At 45.0% G+C, this 16,663-nt stretch overlaps 1 protein-coding gene across 1 annotated transcript in view; it reads left to right on the top strand.

The window, feature by feature from the left end:
• Positions 1-15,548, top strand: part of LOC311178177 (caspase-7-like) — a gene marked incomplete at both ends in the record, with an annotated part of 28,052 nt that extends 12,504 nt beyond the window's left edge. Inside the window, 5 exons of the mRNA XM_084244552.1 lie at positions 9,641-9,777; positions 10,194-10,322; positions 13,471-13,649; positions 13,978-14,107; positions 15,319-15,548. Coding sequence (XP_084100678.1) covers positions 9,641-9,777; positions 10,194-10,322; positions 13,471-13,649; positions 13,978-14,107; positions 15,319-15,548 — 805 coding nt within the window. The remainder of the gene's footprint in view (positions 1-9,640; positions 9,778-10,193; positions 10,323-13,470; positions 13,650-13,977; positions 14,108-15,318) is intronic.
• Between the last annotated feature and the right edge of the window lie 1,115 nt (positions 15,549-16,663).

The following is a 16,663-nucleotide window of genomic DNA, read 5'->3' as shown; positions in this document are numbered from 1 at the left end:
TCTGCAAACTTGAAGCTGGCAAAGGATGAGGAGGTTGGCCCAGAGTAGCAGGTGCTGTAACTACACCTCACCAGCTTCATGCCTTTCACTGATGTGACCCTGAACCTGGAGACTGAGAATAGCATTGCTGAGCCATGGGCCAGATCAGTGTTTGAATTTTTCATCCAAATTGGAGGAAAATTTCATCCCATTTTCCTCATTGCTTTTGGAGGTGGGAGGGCAAGAGTAGTAATTCCTGTATCACTCACTTTATTCAAGGTCATTGAGAAATGTTTATGTACCTTGTTGAGAAATTAAGGTGTTTGGTACACCTCTCTCGTCTTGTTTCATTTTTATTACTACCTGTGGTGCCTTTATAAGGAAAAAATAGCCTCATGAATTTGACCACTTCGGTTCACTGCAGACTCACTTCCTTTTTTTGTTCATTTACTTACAGATAATTTGACAGATCCTGTGATTCCTGTCTGTGCCACCTGGCCCCCTTTTGTAAATCTGGCACTTGGGCGGGTCACCCCCATTTGCATGCTCATCACTTCAGAATCACCATGTAGTTTTTTATTCTATTGCTTTTAAGCCCTCTCTTGCTTAAGCCATTTTTCTGTTTTTTTCTTAGAGATAGTGCACTCTGCTGCATCTTTGTACAGATTTGAGTTGTGTTTATTTTTTTTTCCCTTTGGACTCCATGTTCATTGTAAGTGGCTTTTTCCCTGGAGGGCTGCAGCTCTGTGGGGCCTGGACGTTTCTGCTGGTCAGCCGAGAAGGGAGAGGCCTGACTTGCAGGGCCCTGGGAGTCTGGTCCTATAGAAAACTCCAGCATGCAGCCTATTGCTGATTGAGTCACAGGCCTGCAGTGCCCGCGGCAGGTGCCAGTGTCTGTCTCCTGCTGAACTCCAGGCATGTTGAGTTTTTACTTTTACAGGGAAGTCGGACACTTGCTGCCCGTCCTTGCAGGGTGAAGCCTAGTTGTGATGTAAAAGGGAGAGCTTTCCCAAGGAGTCAGGAGGTACCTCCTTCACCCCTTCCTGCTCGTGCTCTGTGCCATGGTGGGTTAGGATTCTTGGGGATGCCCTCTGTTGAAATATAGAAGCCATGAATGAATCGCCCCCAAATATTTAGACAAGGCAGCTATGAAAACCAGAAATCTAGTTCCAAATGGAACAGCCCTGGGGAAGTGTGTGCCTGGCGACCACACTGATGAATGTCTGCACACAGAGAGCTGCTGGGATCCCTGTTCACAGAGATGCTTCAGAAAATAAATAAGAACAGGTTTGCGTGCTTGTATTCCCTTCCAAATATAGAAAGGTATAATTCACGTTCCAGGCAGCCAAGGGAATATGTAGAGGATGAGCCCTGTATTTATCTACTCTGGTGATGGGGGAAAATTATACTTGCACCCAGAGTGGATTGTAAAATTTCATCCTGTTCTTTCTCAGCTTTTTCACATCTTTGTAAAGTAAGCAGAGTATTTTTATCCTATGATGTTTTCTGGTTATAATGAGTTACTGTAGGCTCTTCAAGATGATCTTTTTATATAAATAATCCTCAGAGATTGGTGGTTGGTTTTTTTTGGCCTCTTGACTTTGTTGAAATGACTGAGTTGGCCTGAAGTGTGAAATCGGAGGTCAAGAAATGACACTACCTAAGAAGTGAGGATAAGCCAGTTCCTTCCTGATAACCAATGCTGGTATTTCCTGTGTTCCGACCAGAGATTTGTGCTTGTCGAAAAGCCTCTGGGAAATGAATTCAATGAAGAAATGTAACACACCTAGAGACAGTCAGGGTGGGTACGGGCGTTGTTAGCGCCATCCTGCCTCGCACCCTAACTGCCCTTGCATTTTACTTTATTCCACTTTAGTGCTCATCCCAGGGAGTCAGCGCTGTCTGGGTCTTGCTTACCTGGCCCTCAGCACAGTAATTTTGTGGCCTGACTTATTTTTTTAAATCTGCGCTTAATTGTGGAACCCATGAGCTTTTAAGAGGATTTCAAACTTTGAATCCAGTAGTCAGGTTTATCATGAGCCTTGCACTTAACAGCAGGTTCCAAAACAAAAATCCTGTGTTTCTTCTCCGCATTATAATCTTGGCCCTAATGTAAAGTATAAAAAGTTCAGAATGCAAAAAGTTCAAGATAAGGATTAGATTTATCAGCAGAGAATTAGCAAAGAGAGGGAGGGTGACGGGAGAGGAGGCGCTTAGAATGGGAATTTGACTTTAAAAATATCCTGGCTAACTGTCATTGGCCGTCTTTCCGTGCCTCTCGTTGGTTCTTTGCAGAACAGATGGGATGATTATTACTGACACGCTTTGGAAAGCATGAAACACTATAAACATACTAACAATGTTTGTTGCTGGTGATTTAGGGAATCTCTGAAGTGGGTCCTCCACCGTCTGTTTGTCCCATTTGTCAGAATCAGGAGAAAGGCTTGTTTCCATTGTGCTGGACTTGAGAGAGGCCCAGGGTGCCCACATCCTAGTTGGGGTCTGAGCCAATAGTTTGCAGTTTCTGGCATCTTCTGAAAAAGGTCATATCAACCTGGGACGACAGGAATAGCCACTTTTAGATAATCTTATCCTGGGGATGATTGTCAGCTGAAGAGGCTTCTAATCTGGCTCTTTGAAAGCTTCTTAGACCCTTCTTACTCCCTCTCTGGCTCTCGGCCCCCAAGGGACATGCCTGACCAGCTGTGGACCGGGGCCATTTCTCTGCAGTTGGCTAATTAATTAGTACAGTCTCTCTGGAGTCCTTGAGGCCCTTGCTTCTGTCCAATAGCAGTTGTTTATCTGGTCAACTTGGTTCAAGCAATTGATTTACAACCAGGCGGTAACTCTGATCACAAGCTCACCTCCCCCAACTGTGCTGATAGTGAGTTCCAGCTCCACCCAGACTGTGCCAGGAACTCACCAGAGGTTGTGCAGGCAAGAGGATGGCATGGTATGGCATTACAAGCAACATTCCCTAGAAGCATTTGATTGTGTTGTTAGAGTAATTTCCATTTAATGTTCAGCCCAGCAGTCCCGGCTGAGAGACCTTGAAGATTTCATGGAGAGTTGTAAATCTCACATGTGAGATTTACCTATTCCCTGTTCCCAGCATGTTCCAGAGGCCAAGTATAGGGGGCAGGACAGGACACTGTACAGGTTTTCTATGATCCCATGCAGATGGGGTAAAGGAGGAGAGAGTCCTGAAGCCCTCAGTGGCTTTTGCAGGTTTTTATTGGGACTTACCAGGTATACAGCAGGCAGGGGTGCTCGGCCCCTAGCAAGTCTTCACTCTCTCTGGGCTCTCTGGTGATCTCTGCTGCTCCGCTCTCTCGTGGTTCTGCTTCTGCTTCTCTGCTTCTCTGCTTCTCTGCTTCTCTGCTTCTACTGCTTCTTTTCTTCTACTGCTTCTCTTCTGCTGGCGTCCCTGTGATGCCGCCCTTAAAAGCCCAGTCTTAGCCCAGGTGAATCCCATCTACATATGCCCACACCCTACTCCAGGTGCCTGCCATCAGGCATGCATTCAGGGTTCCGTCATCCATCCTAATGGTGGGAGGGCAGAAAAGCCTGATACTTTTACCTTACCCTACACCAAGTTTTCCAAAACACATTCTGTTTGACCTTCTGGCTAAGAGCCAAGGGGCCCAAAGTCTACAGCCATGTAGAAAGTGGGGCTTGATAGGGCAGGGTAAGCTGGTGGCATCCACCCTGCCCAGGAATGGGAGTGGCTGGGCACCACTCTTTCCAGAGCTCTGGAAGTAGACACAGAGCTGGACACAAGGGCGAAGATGGCAGGTCTGCACCCCAGAGGACCCAGGTACTGGGCTGCCAGGTTGGTGCTGAGGCCCTCAAACTTCAGACGGTGTGAGCATTTGCATGTAGAGCCTACACCTGGCCTGAGACTCTGATTGCCTGTATTAGGGTGAGGCCCAGGACTCTGTATTCTAGCAGAGGGACGGGGGTTGGTGTCAGGTCCCAGGACAAGCCTAGACTCTATCCCATCTAGCTTTGTGCTGTTGTGTGAGCTGATTAATCATCCTCTATGAAGTGGGATTAATGCCTCATATCCCACTATGAAGTGGGATAATGCCTACAGGTAACATGAGACAATATTTAGAAAGCCATCACTGATCAGAACATGGTGTGCTTATTATAACTCTATTCTTATTACTGTTGTTGTGGGTACATACAGGAGGAAGCAGTTCAAAACGCTGGGGAGAGGGCTAAAATCACAGTGGGAAACAGAGAAATTCAGTATCCAGGGAGCCCTCACAACAATAAGCACAAATTGGATGAATACAGAAATCTTCAAAATAGGCCAGATCTTGAAGTCTGTTTGCAGTAAATGATTTTAAACAATTAAACAGTTGTTTTTATTTTAGCCTAAAAAAGGGATACAGTCAAAACTCTCCCTCTGCTTCTTGTCTCCCATAAAATAGACAATCACTTTTAAAGATACTCACTATATAACATTGGTCATGATAATGACATTTATTGACCACATACTACATGCCACATGCTGTTCTGAGTGCTTTGTGAATATTAAATTGCGTGCAAAACTCTGGCAGATATTGTCCTTTTGTCTGTTTTTACATGAGAGGAGACTGAAGTACAGAACGATCAAGTAATTTGCCTGCATCCTTCAGGTGTAGTTGGGTAGCTCAGGGATTCAACCCAGGCAGTCCAGCACTGGAATCCTTTAAGAGTTTCTTTATGCAGATACAAGCAAATATAAAAATACTAGATTTGCCCCTCATTTTCCCTCTACAAGGAAGCCCCTGTTCTTATTGTTCTGCTCCTTTGTTTTGTTCCATACCTAACACTACTCATTGGAAATCACCCCACATCAGCACCTGGAGAGCTTCTGTTCTTTCACAAGATTGTGTGATTTGATTAAAAGACACCCCCCTCCTATGGTCCCACTGGGAAGTGGCCATGAACTGCACGTTGTACCTGACTTGTTGGTCACGGTGGGAGTAGGTCACTTTTTTGGATAAGCTTATGTCTGCCGGCCCAGTTTTTCACTGAGACGTGCCATTAAGGTTTTAACTAGAAATGAGAGAGGTGGGGGCAAAAGGGAAAACTTGTCTGTCAGTCCACAAAAGTTTCCAAATACAGGTTTCTCCCGCTATCCGAAAGTAGAGCATTCCTATCAGGTGTGATTTGGTGGGTTATTTTTTGGGCCAGGAAGTCCTTAAAATATCTTCCATATAAATGAGTGGTAATAGCAGTCCCCTGCCCAACAATAACCCATCAAATCATATCAAATAAGAAAGTTCTGTTTTCCAATTCATGGTGGAGGAGGGTGCCAACTTGTAGTATTTGGTGTCACATGCAAAAGAAATACTCAAACAGCAATTGTCCTATGTTTCTGCAGAATCAGCAGCAATGGGCTACTTTAAAGTAGTTGCGGGGCCTCCCTGGTGGCTCAAGGGATTAAGTGTCAGCGTTATGAAGCTATCTGCAACTACTGCAAGCATGAGTTGGATCCCTGGCTAGGGAGCTGACCCACATGGCGCAGCAGACCTCTCCTGTCTCACCCTCTGCAGTGTATTTCAGTCAGTCTTCCTATTCTGCTCCCCATTCGGTCTCTGGTGAATCCTCTCCAACCGTCTGGCCTGTACCCCAGCTCTTGTATGCATAAATAAACAAATCTTTAAAAAAAAAAGAAATAGTTGCTGCTCAGAGCAATCCTTCTTTCTTAAGGTGAGGCTGTACTTAATCTCTGCAGCAACCTGGCAGTAAGAATTGGCAAAACGGAAGCAGTGGCACCGGCTCACAGTAGCCACAAAGGGAGAGAGAATGGGGTAAGAGGGAGACCATTGCTGGGAGAAGGGGCTTCGAAGTTCCACAGCTATTAGGAGAGACTCTCGCCTCTCCCTTGCTCATTCTTGTAGAAGATGTGTCTGTGCAATAGATTTTACTCCACTTCACACACACACACACACACACACACACACACTGCTTTCTGCCTGATGCCTTCTCTACAGTCACTTCCTCCTTTTATTTGTCTCTCACATCACATGCTTTAAGCTGATCTTCGGGTTTTTGCTTCCCCACAGTTAAAGCACAGATGGAGTTTCCCCAGGCCGGCCCCTCTTAGGAAGGTGAATTCAATGGGATTGAATTAATAATCGCTCTCTGACATGCATCTGTGACCTCAGAAGACCTGGGTGTAACAAAAAGCTATTTTGGTTAGAAGGAAAATTAATATTGACAGACTCAAATCCAGAAAGAGAAAGCAAATATTTAGTTCATCTTGAGAAAGAAGAGCTCTATTTAGGGGCAGGACAGGTAAGGGAAACTGTACTTCGCTGAGATAAGAATCACATTTCATATTCAAAGTTAAACTACTTTTTATATCCACGAAAAGTATTTTCTTTCAAGTGTGTATTTATTCCCCTGTTGCGTTCCATTTTTTTTAACCAGTAATTTTATAAATTCTAACTCGATAGACACAGAGTCCTTTTCTTTTACATGCATCTTACATTGGAGCCTGTTTTTCTTATAAAAGATTCTTGCCAGTTTTGTTTTGCTTATCATTGAGGATGGGCTAATGCAGCCCGAAAATCATTGCAGCTTGGTTATTCAGATATTGTTGTATTTTCAGATTTAAAATAAGCCTGTATTGCAGAAGATAGAAGAATTTTGTACCTTAAAGGACTTGAGTAGACAAACTGTGGCTTCAGCCTGCCAGATTTAACATTTCTCTTATTAGGGACTTTGTGTGGCCTTGAATTAGCTAAAGACTGTCCAGAGTCAATGAGAAAAGGCAAGTGGGATCCCAGGCACCATTTATTATTACCTATAAAATGGGTATGATAGTTCCCCTTCTACCTGCCCCAGAAACTTCTATGGAAGGTCAGAGATTGCGTCTTTCAAAAGACTGCAAAGATATTTTAATGTGCACAGGGTCGCTTCAGCAGGGATATGGACAAGGTGGCAATAAGGAAATAAATCTTACTCCTTACGCCATGTCCTTGAGCAATGCAGACACTCATTGACCTTTGTCTTCGCTGAGCTTTGAAGGAGACTTGGGAGTGGGGACACTCCATGGGAGAAGGCACCTGCTGCCGCCCAGTCTCCCATCTCCAGGCCTGGGCAGCATTTCCCTCAGGGAATGCACCTGCCACACACGGCAGTGGGCCTAGACACAGCTGAGGTGTGCAGCAGCCTTCACTGTCATGTGTGACCAGGCAGAGGCTCCAGAATAGGAAGTTGATGCCAGTGAAGGGCAGTGACCCCCCCCAGCCCAGCCCACACGGGCAATGGGTGCAGACCCCTACCCCAAGTTCTCTTTTGAGCTGCCCCTCTGGGGGAAGGAATGTGAAGAAAAATCCTGACAGGAAACAAAGGCAGGGAGCGGTGTCCAGAAGGTACGAGAACAGATTCAGGGTGTTTGTCTTTTAAAAATAAAATGATATCAGGGAAGAAATTGGGCCTTGTAAACACGGGGAATCATGTCATAGCAAAGTTGAAAATTAGCCATAGGAAACCAAAGTTTCAACCTGTAGAGCTGATGTGTACTCTGGACCAAGGCAGGAGGGGGACAGACACATCCTTTCAGAGATTGAGAGACTCTAGCAGATAAGACCTAACAAAAACTCAAGAGTAAAATGCCCTTGGACTCAAGTTTGCCAGGTAATGAGCTTTGTTTCCTTTTCACTTTTCTTCCACTTTTACTTTGGATGAGCACCCTGGGAGGATGTAGGAAGAATCACTCTAGTGAATACTCAAGAGCAGAGGACTCAGCACCCCTACAGGGAGTCTAGTCCAGATGCTGGTCCTGCTACCTGGATGACATAGACAACTTCTGCCTCTGTGGACCTCAGTCTCCTTATCCACAAAGTGAGATCATAAGATCTGATTTATTCAATCATATAACAATTTTTTTTAAACCTCATTACCCCCACTAGACCCTCTCAACTACACTTAATAGAATTGGCAAGAGTGGACATAATTGACTTTCCCCTGCTCTTGGGGAGAAGCGTTTTTGCCATTAAGTATGACTGGAGCAGTGAGTTTATCACCGATGCCCTTTTCAGATTGATTGTAATCCTAGTTTATTTTGTGTTTTGATCATAACAGGGTGTTGGGTTTTGCCATATGCTTTTTCTGCATCAGTTTAGTTGGTTGTATGGTTTTTTCCTTTATTAATAAGCTGCATTACAGTAGCTGATTTGGGGATATTAAACCAGCCTTGTACTCCTGAGCTCAGTCTTGCTTGGACATGGTGTCTAGTACTATTGATAGATACTAATATTTTGCTAAGAATTTTTGTATCTAAGCTGACCATAGATGAGGCAATTAGCAAGGCAAGGGGAGGGAGAGAGTTTAAAAGAAGGAAGGGAAGAGAACAAGGGAATATGGTGATGGATCCCAGGTGCTGTGGTGGTGGGAGAGCTTCAGGGACTACAACTGAGGGGAGAACAATGTTGTAAGAAAATATAAATAATAAAAAAGGAATTTTTGCACCTGCATTCATAAGGGATTTTGGTGTGTAGTTTATAACAAATACTCATTGAGCAACATATAAACCAGACATTCTAGGTATTGGGGATTGAGTGATATTTTTAGACAGATAAAAAATCTCTTTGCTCATGGGGCTTACAGTCAGGTGGATGACTAGCAAGGCTGCTTCCCAGTTTTTTTGATATTTTTTCCCTCTGCTCTCTCAGTAATGCCCGCCTCCATACCTATATACAAGACTTTCGATAAACTGGATGGTCAGTGCCTAGAAATTGGAAGGGGCCTACCTTCTGTTTTAGATCATCATTACTTTCTTTCCCTTGTAATATAAATATAATTGAATTATAATTATAACTGAATTATAACATGTCTACAGAAAACTGCACATACTTGAGTTTTCACAAACTGACGTACTTACGTACTATACTCATATCAAGAAATGAAATATGACCACCCTCTGAGAATGTCCTTACGCCCCTCCCAGCCACCCACCCTCCCACCATAGGGACCATCACCCTGACTTTTAATATCAGGTGTGAGTTTACTGAACTTCATGAAAGTGCAGGGTTTCATATATGTGATCTTTGACCCAACAGTCTGTGTGTGAAAGTCACGAGTGTGGGTTAGTGTTGTCGAAGTTTCATTCACATTGTTACATGGAATTGCATTACATGAATATTCAATAATTTAGCTATTCTACTGTAAATGGACACTCGGATTATTTGCTGTTTGGGACTGTCATTAAATAATAATGTTGTCCACATGTGTGGGGTCTTTGGTAAATAGTGTTGCTTTTGGGGGGGGCGTCAAAATGGAGTCACTCTGTCCTGGGATAAGTTGAAGTCCAGGATGGGAGATGGGCATTGTTTCTTGTTGGATGTACAAATAGGCTCCAGCAGTGCATGGTGACTCTGGGTCTGACCGTGATCACCAGCCCATGGTAGCAACTATGGTGGGTGTGTGCTGGGATTGTATTGCAACTTCAGTCTGTCTCTAGCATTTGATGAAATTGCAAAGGAGAGCACATTCCTTTTAAATATGACAACTACGCAGAGACATCTGTCCATCCCTGGTCTTTTTTTCTAATATATTGCCACTCTCCTGGGCTCCCCTCTCATGCAAATAGTAAAATCAAGAGACCATTGCTGGCCAGACATCTTCTAAGTCCTTACCTGGTTTTATATTTTCCCAGTAAGAAAAGAAAGAGTGACTCTAGGACGTCCATCAAGAAATCCCAGGACCAACAGACTTCATGTCAGTATAACATGGATTTTGAGAAGATGGGCATGTGCATCATCATAAACAACAAGAATTTTGACAGTTGCACAGGTAGGTGTGTGGCCTGCTCCCTGCCAGTTTCTTGAACTTACATTGGGCTTATATTAGACATTCATAGGAGAAGTGCTGTGTCCCTATGCTGTGGCAGATGCCCTTCCAAGGATGTTTTTCACTGAGTCCAGGAGAAGGGCATGCAGGGACTTGGGAATGTTCAGTCTGAGAGGCCGCCATGTGCATTAGCTGCTGTGAAACAGGGACCAGAGGCCAAGACCAGATTGCTGTTTGATCTTGACTGGAGCTGCAAGTGACCACACTGAGGCTCACCCTTGAGAGGGGACTGAGTTATCAACTCCTTTGAATTTGTTTTCAGTTGCTCACCGTGCATCCGGGAGCTCCTGACCTGTGCACACCAGCTCCTAGCAGGCAGCAGGGGATACTCATGTTGACCTCTCATGTGATTCCCTCAGAAATGGGCTGCCGAACTGGAACGGACAGAGATGCTGAGGCCCTTCTGAAGTGCTTCCGAAACCTGGGTTTTGATGTGACTGTCCATAATGACTGCTCCCGTGCCAAAATGGAAGCTGTGCTGAAGGAAGGTGAGTCTCCTCTTCCTCCGCCCCTACATGTCTTCCTGCCCCCTGCTCCTGAGAGGGATGGGCCAGGCTGATGCTGGCAGGACACCTTTGATGGCCCCAGGGATTTCAGTGTGGGAAGCCTGTCTTCCTCCTGGCCACTCCGTGTCTACCTCTGGGGCCAGCAGGTCTCTTTCAGGAAACTTAGCTTTCCCTAAAAAAAAACTTAACTTTTCCCTAAAAAGATGAAGGCAGCTTATATGACAGCAAAGGAAATAGGTTCTGTATCTACAGAATCTTCTCAGTTTCAAAAGACTCAATCATAGGGAAGTAACAAATCTGTATTTTTCTATATCTGTTCTGTTTAGAACAGTTTTGGCCAATTTTCCTTAGTGGACGATGGAGAAATAGTCATCCCCATAGCCTTCAGCAACACCGTCTATTTTTGATACAGCACGTTCACAAAACCATTTCATTAGGCCTTGAACACAAGCGCTGCCTGTTTTATAAACACAGGACGGAGCTTTTGAGAGGATAAGGAAAATTTACCGAAGGCACAGTTAGCAAGGACAAAACCAAAACTCAAGTCATGGTTTCCTGATTCCAGAACAATAGTATTTTCTATTACACCACACTACTACTGGACACCATCTGGGTATTCTGGCTTTTAGAGCAAGCATTTGAAAGTAATACCCTACTAACTCATCAGACAAGACCCACAGTCAAATCATAGCTGCTCTTCAATAAACTGCTAGAAAAGGAATGTCACCCTCTCTTCCAATAGCCTTTCTCATCATTTAAAAACCAGGCAGACATTTTTGCCTTTTTTTCCCTCCTCTATTTTTCAATAAATCCATGGCAGGTACTAATATCCAGTGATGAGGACAAAGGATTAGGCAAGTAAGGCCTTTCCCCAGTGGGGGATAAATTGAGGTTGACATCCTGGGAAGCTTGACCCAGAGAGAATCCTTTCATCCTGTAGGTGGGAATCAGGTTACAGAAAAGAAAACTAAAGTTCCAAGAACTCATATAGCTCTCCTAGAGTCCCATAACTAAAGCACCAGGGCTGGCTTTCCAAAATCAGTACATCCGGGCCACCAAATTTCCTGCACTTTCTGCTGCTCTTGGAATCCACACTAGCTAAGCGAATTGTGCCGCCAAGCACACACAGAATTGAGTGAAAGATAATCACATTTAACCCATTTTTAAATTTTTCATTAAATAGTTGTTTGAGTTGCTTGTCTTCCCCTCCCCCTCACTTACCCCTGACCTGTTCTCCCACCATCCTTCTAACCTCAGAAACCCGTCACTTTGGTTATCAGTCCATCTCATCCATCCATTCTCTTGTCTTTTCCAAATTTCTTCAAACATGAACCTTGAGGCCTGACCTTCAGTACCCTGAGGGGTCACCTGGTGGAGCAGACTGGGAGCCAGGGGTCCAGCTTTGGGTCCCTGCAAGCTCTGACACTGGCCACGCAGGCAGGTCAGCTTCAGTGTGGGTCCTGCCTGATACTTGCGCCTCCTGTGTCCTGGGGTTGGGGTGAGGAGTGGCGAGCCAGCCGGCTTTGAGAAGTGCAGTGGGCCGATGGAAGCACATGCCTCAGCTGGAGTCACTGTTCTTAGAAAAAGTGAGTCATCCAGTCCATGCCTGTGCATGTCACCAGCACGGAATTCTCACTCGTCCTATAACAATAGTCAAGTGGCTGTTTTTCATGACTGTCCCTGCAAACAGTTCCAGTGAAGGCAAAACTCACACTTTCTAGCTCTGTCATAATTTGTCTGATCTGAACATAAACTATGCGGTAAAAGAATTCCAGCATCTTGGACTTCTGTTGGCAGAACCAACCCAGAATCCTCGTACAGGTAGATGCAAAGGTGCCACAGTGACTGGAATGGGAGGGGCCACACCGGGCTCACCTGGCTCCAAGGCTCCCACGTGCCCTTTGGGCAAAGTCAAGGGACTCTCCAAGATTCTAACTGTTATCAGTGACACAAAGATAAATGAGGCCTTCTTTAAGGGGCTCTTGCAGGGATTTAATAAGAGAACTCGGGCCTCCCCTGGTGGCGCAGCGGTTGAGCGCTGGGTTGTGAAGCTGCCCGCAGCCTCTGCAATGCCGGTTCGATCCCTGGCCGCCGGCGAGGGTCCCACAAAAAAAATAAATTAAATAAATAAATAAATAAGAGAACTCACACAAAGTGTCCAGATGTCTGTCGGCACATAGTAGGTGCTCACAGACTTCTGTGTCTTACTTCACGCCATCATTGATCAAGAGAAGAAGAAGGGAGGGTTATACCCGTGAGCAGCTTGCCAGCTAGTTAGAAAGAATCCCAGACCTTAGATGAGTTTGAACTGAACCGACCATGAAGCCCTTCATGGTTCCTCTCCTCAGGATCCAAAGCAACAGCCAGTCTGGCATTGGCTGGAATTTTTGTGAAATTCTTTCCTTTATAATTTTATGTTTTACCTTTTAAATGGCAGTCACATCACAGAACGCCAGGTGTACCACCTTAGCCTTCACACGCACAGCTTCACGACATTAAGAACATTCGGGCTTTGTGTGGCCATTTCCCCATAGTCCGACTCCAGAGCTTTCTTCATCTTACAGAACTGAAACTCTGTCCCTTTTAAACTCAAGAGGCCCAGTTCCCCTTCCCCACCCCTGGCCGCCTCCACTCTCCTGTCTGCCCCTGTGACCTTGACCATGAAAGGCTGCCTCAGAGACTGGGATCATAAAGAGTTTATCCTTTAGTGACTGGCTTGCTTCATTCAGCACAAAATTCTGTTTTCTTTATCAATACTTGTGTGATGCGTGCCGGGCCCCCGTGCAAATAGTATCCCATTTCATAGGTACTGGGTTCCAAGGCAAGTACATACAGCAGAGCAAGACACACAGGCCTCAGTCACCCTGTGTCACACCTGCCAGACAGCAGAGCCAAGCTCAGAGCATGCCAGCGTGTTGCCTCCCAGCATCTGAACCCATCCCGCACCTCCACACGAATTCTAGAACTCTCCCTTTCTAACTTCTTCCCACGGGTCTGCCTTCTCTCCAGAGGGGTACTCCTCCAACCCCCTCCCATTCCCTCCCAGAGTCAGTGTCAGCTTCCAGACTGGCAGGGGATATTACAGCTGAGCTCCCGCAGGGTGTAGATTTTCCACATCTCTGGCTTGCAGTTTCTGAACAGGACCACAAAAATTCAGCCTGCTTCGCCTGCATCTTACTGAGCCATGGAGAAGATGAAGGTTTAATTTATGGAACTGATGGCTTGACATCAATAAAGGAGTTGGCAGCCCCTTTCAGAGGAGATAGATGCAAAACCCTCTTAGAGAAACCCAAGCTCTTCTTCATTCAGGTAATCCATCACTTTTCAAAGCCAATACAATTGCAAATGGGAGGGGAGTGCAAGTGACTTGCATATGGGTATGCAGTTCTGGGCTTTGGGTTTCTCTGTAAATGCTTGGCTCTGCATTTGCACCAGATAACAGATTACAAGGGTTTTAAGATGCTTCAAGACTTACCTGCATCACCTAGTAAATTGGCACAGATTCATTCATCAGATTATCCCTGAGCTGCTAGAAAATGGCAGGCACCATTTTGGGGGCTCTGTGCTCACATGTGTGTGAGCAGCACACACATTTCTGTTCCCGGCTCCATGGCGTGACCTCTGCTTTGACACTTAGGCTTGCCGGGGGACGGAGCTGGACCACGGCATCCAGGCCGATTCAGGGTTTGTCAATGAAACGGATGCTCAGCAGCACTACAAGGTCCCAGTTGAAGCTGACTTTCTCTTCGCCTATTCCACCGCTCCAGGTATCAGCCCCGCTGTCTGCTCTGCTCTGTGTCTCACAGTTCCACCGCCCACACGCAGGCTGGGGACTGTCTTAACAACCCCAATTAGTAACTTAAACCACAAGTCCATTAGCTCGCCCTCCTGGAGGTCAGACTTCCAAATGGGTTTCCAGGCTCCCTTCCTTCAGAGGATGTGGGGAAGTCCACATCCTTGGCTTCAGCACTGTGTTTGACCCCTCTGCCTTCATGGGCTGGTGGCCACCTCCCTCCATTTAAAGTCAGCAGCTTCACATCTCTGACCCCTTCCGTGGGTGCAGATCTCCAGACCACAGTTGGGAAAGACTCTCCTCTTTTAAGGACTCCTAGGATTACTGTGGGTCGGCTGGGTAATCCAGAACAACCTCCCATCTCCTTCCCATTGCCTGGGCCACATCTACAAAGTCCCTTTTGCCTCATCGGGGAACATGCTCACAGGTGCAGGGTCAGGGCCTGGATCTCTGGGCCATCAGGGTGCCTGATGCGGAGTGTGTCTGCTTTGAGAAAGCTGGATTATCTCACTGTTAATATTATTGGAAATCATACAGAGAAATCTTTCTATAACCTTTTGCAATGTATGGTGTTTTTATGCCTTTTACCACATCTCATCCTTGTAATAATTGGTAGTCGGGAAAGGTGTTTTTACTGTCCTAATTTTACAGGTGGGAAAAAAAAATTGAGTTTAAGTAACGCGTCAAGGTCAGGCAGAGATTTCGGGTCACAGTGGAGTTATGGCTAAGCCCTGGATTCCTTTACACTCGACCTGTAAACTGGCCCCCCAGCATACTAGGCACAAGCAGGCCTGCTCGTTTTTACTAAGGTCGTTCCTACTAAGCCTGAGTCAGTTGAATGAAAATCCCTCCTGTGTTTTGCACAAATCCCATCACCGAGTAAGAATCCTCCCAGCTACAGTAGCTCCTTATCAAATACTAGACACAGAGGTATTGGTTATAAAGAAAGATGCAGTGTGTTTGGAAAAACAACTCTGGTCAGATCTACAGATGTATTTTCTGACAATGTTGACTTCACAAGTTTTAAGGAATGTCTCCACAAAGCCCTGTAAGTCTGAGAGGTTTGCTTTCAAGCCTATCAGCTTAGTTCTCAACCTGCAGGCAGAATAGGGTGGATGATTTCAATCCAGAGCTTGTTCTGGTCATGAGTCAGCTGGTCCTTGTCTGTCTTCTCTCCCATTGAAGGCTACTACTCATGGCGGAGCCCAGGAACTGGCTCCTGGTTCATACAGGCCCTCTGCAAAGTCCTGAACGAACACGGGAAAAGCCTGGAGCTCATGCAAATGCTAACCAGGGTCAACTACACAGTGGCCAGGGACTACCAGTCCAGGACCGACAACCCAGACATGAGTGAGAAGAAGCAGATCCCATGTATCGTCTCCATGCTCACCAAGGAGCTCTACTTCCACAAGTAACCGCTTGAAGCACGGCTGCTGAGAATCAACGGATCATTTGTAGACAAATCAGACTTTTAGGAAATATCTGGTAATGCTAAGGTGTTCAAAATTGAAGTGGAGCTCACGAATGAATTTATTTAGGTTTTAATTTTAGGGAAATGTGTTGATTCAACAAGGAAAAAAACTTCATGGTGCTTTGTGTGTTTGGGTTTTAGTCTTTTTTTTTTTTTAACAAGTTGTATGTTTGATGATGTTATAATTTTCTTGTATTTCCTTCTCCTTGTTGTCCCACTTACTACAACAAACATAACCTCTGCAGATGACTCTTTGTGGTGTCCACCGTGATTGGTGATGACAATGGAATACAGTTTCAGAGTCATATTCGTACCAGGCAAGGAACACCAGGGCTTGACAGAAAATAGCTTGTGTTTACCTGTAGTGCAAAAGGTGGTTATTGAGTGTGATTTGAGTCCTTTTTTTGTTGACTTCGGGAAGCGTCTCATGCACAAATTCCCAGATAAGTTGGGGGAACAGGGAGAAATGTAAGGATTCAAATATGTATGAGTCAGGATCCATGTAGGAAAACAGGCCCATTCTTGGTGTTTCAGTAGAAGGAACTTAATAGAGTAATTGACTTACATAGATGATAGAAGAGAAGCCAAATAAATAGAAGGAGTTGTCACTCAGGGTTTTGAAGAGGTGTGGTTCCCTGTGTTCTCCACAGGAGCTAGAACCATTCTAGGGGCTGTTGGGTGGTCCTGTAAATGGGTGAAACTTAATGGCAAGATTTTTTACTTTGTTTTCAGGTGGTATATCTTTTGAATTTTGGATAAATTGCTATTTTATTCAGCCTTAACTGGTTAACAAATATTCAAATTTTTGATTAAAATGTGGTTGCTTCTAACCTGCTCAGTTTGCTTTTCTTTTGAAGTTTTTTTATGGCAATGGGAAAATGAGAAAACAGGCTAAGAATTGACTCTACTAACTTGACCTCAATACAAAATACAATTCATGTTTGTTTTGAAGCTGGAACACTAATAAAAAATTAAATTAAATAATCAGTTAGGAAGCTGACACTTCACATAAAGGCTTACTCAACATATAAAACTGCCCTTGATTAATTTGGCAACAAA

This window comes from Talpa europaea (assembly GCF_964194135.1).
Source record: "Talpa europaea genome assembly, chromosome: 10".
NCBI lineage: Eukaryota > Metazoa > Chordata > Mammalia > Eulipotyphla > Talpidae > Talpa > Talpa europaea.
Note: the sequence above shows the minus strand (reverse complement) of the source record. Positions and strands in the feature narration are given on the sequence as shown.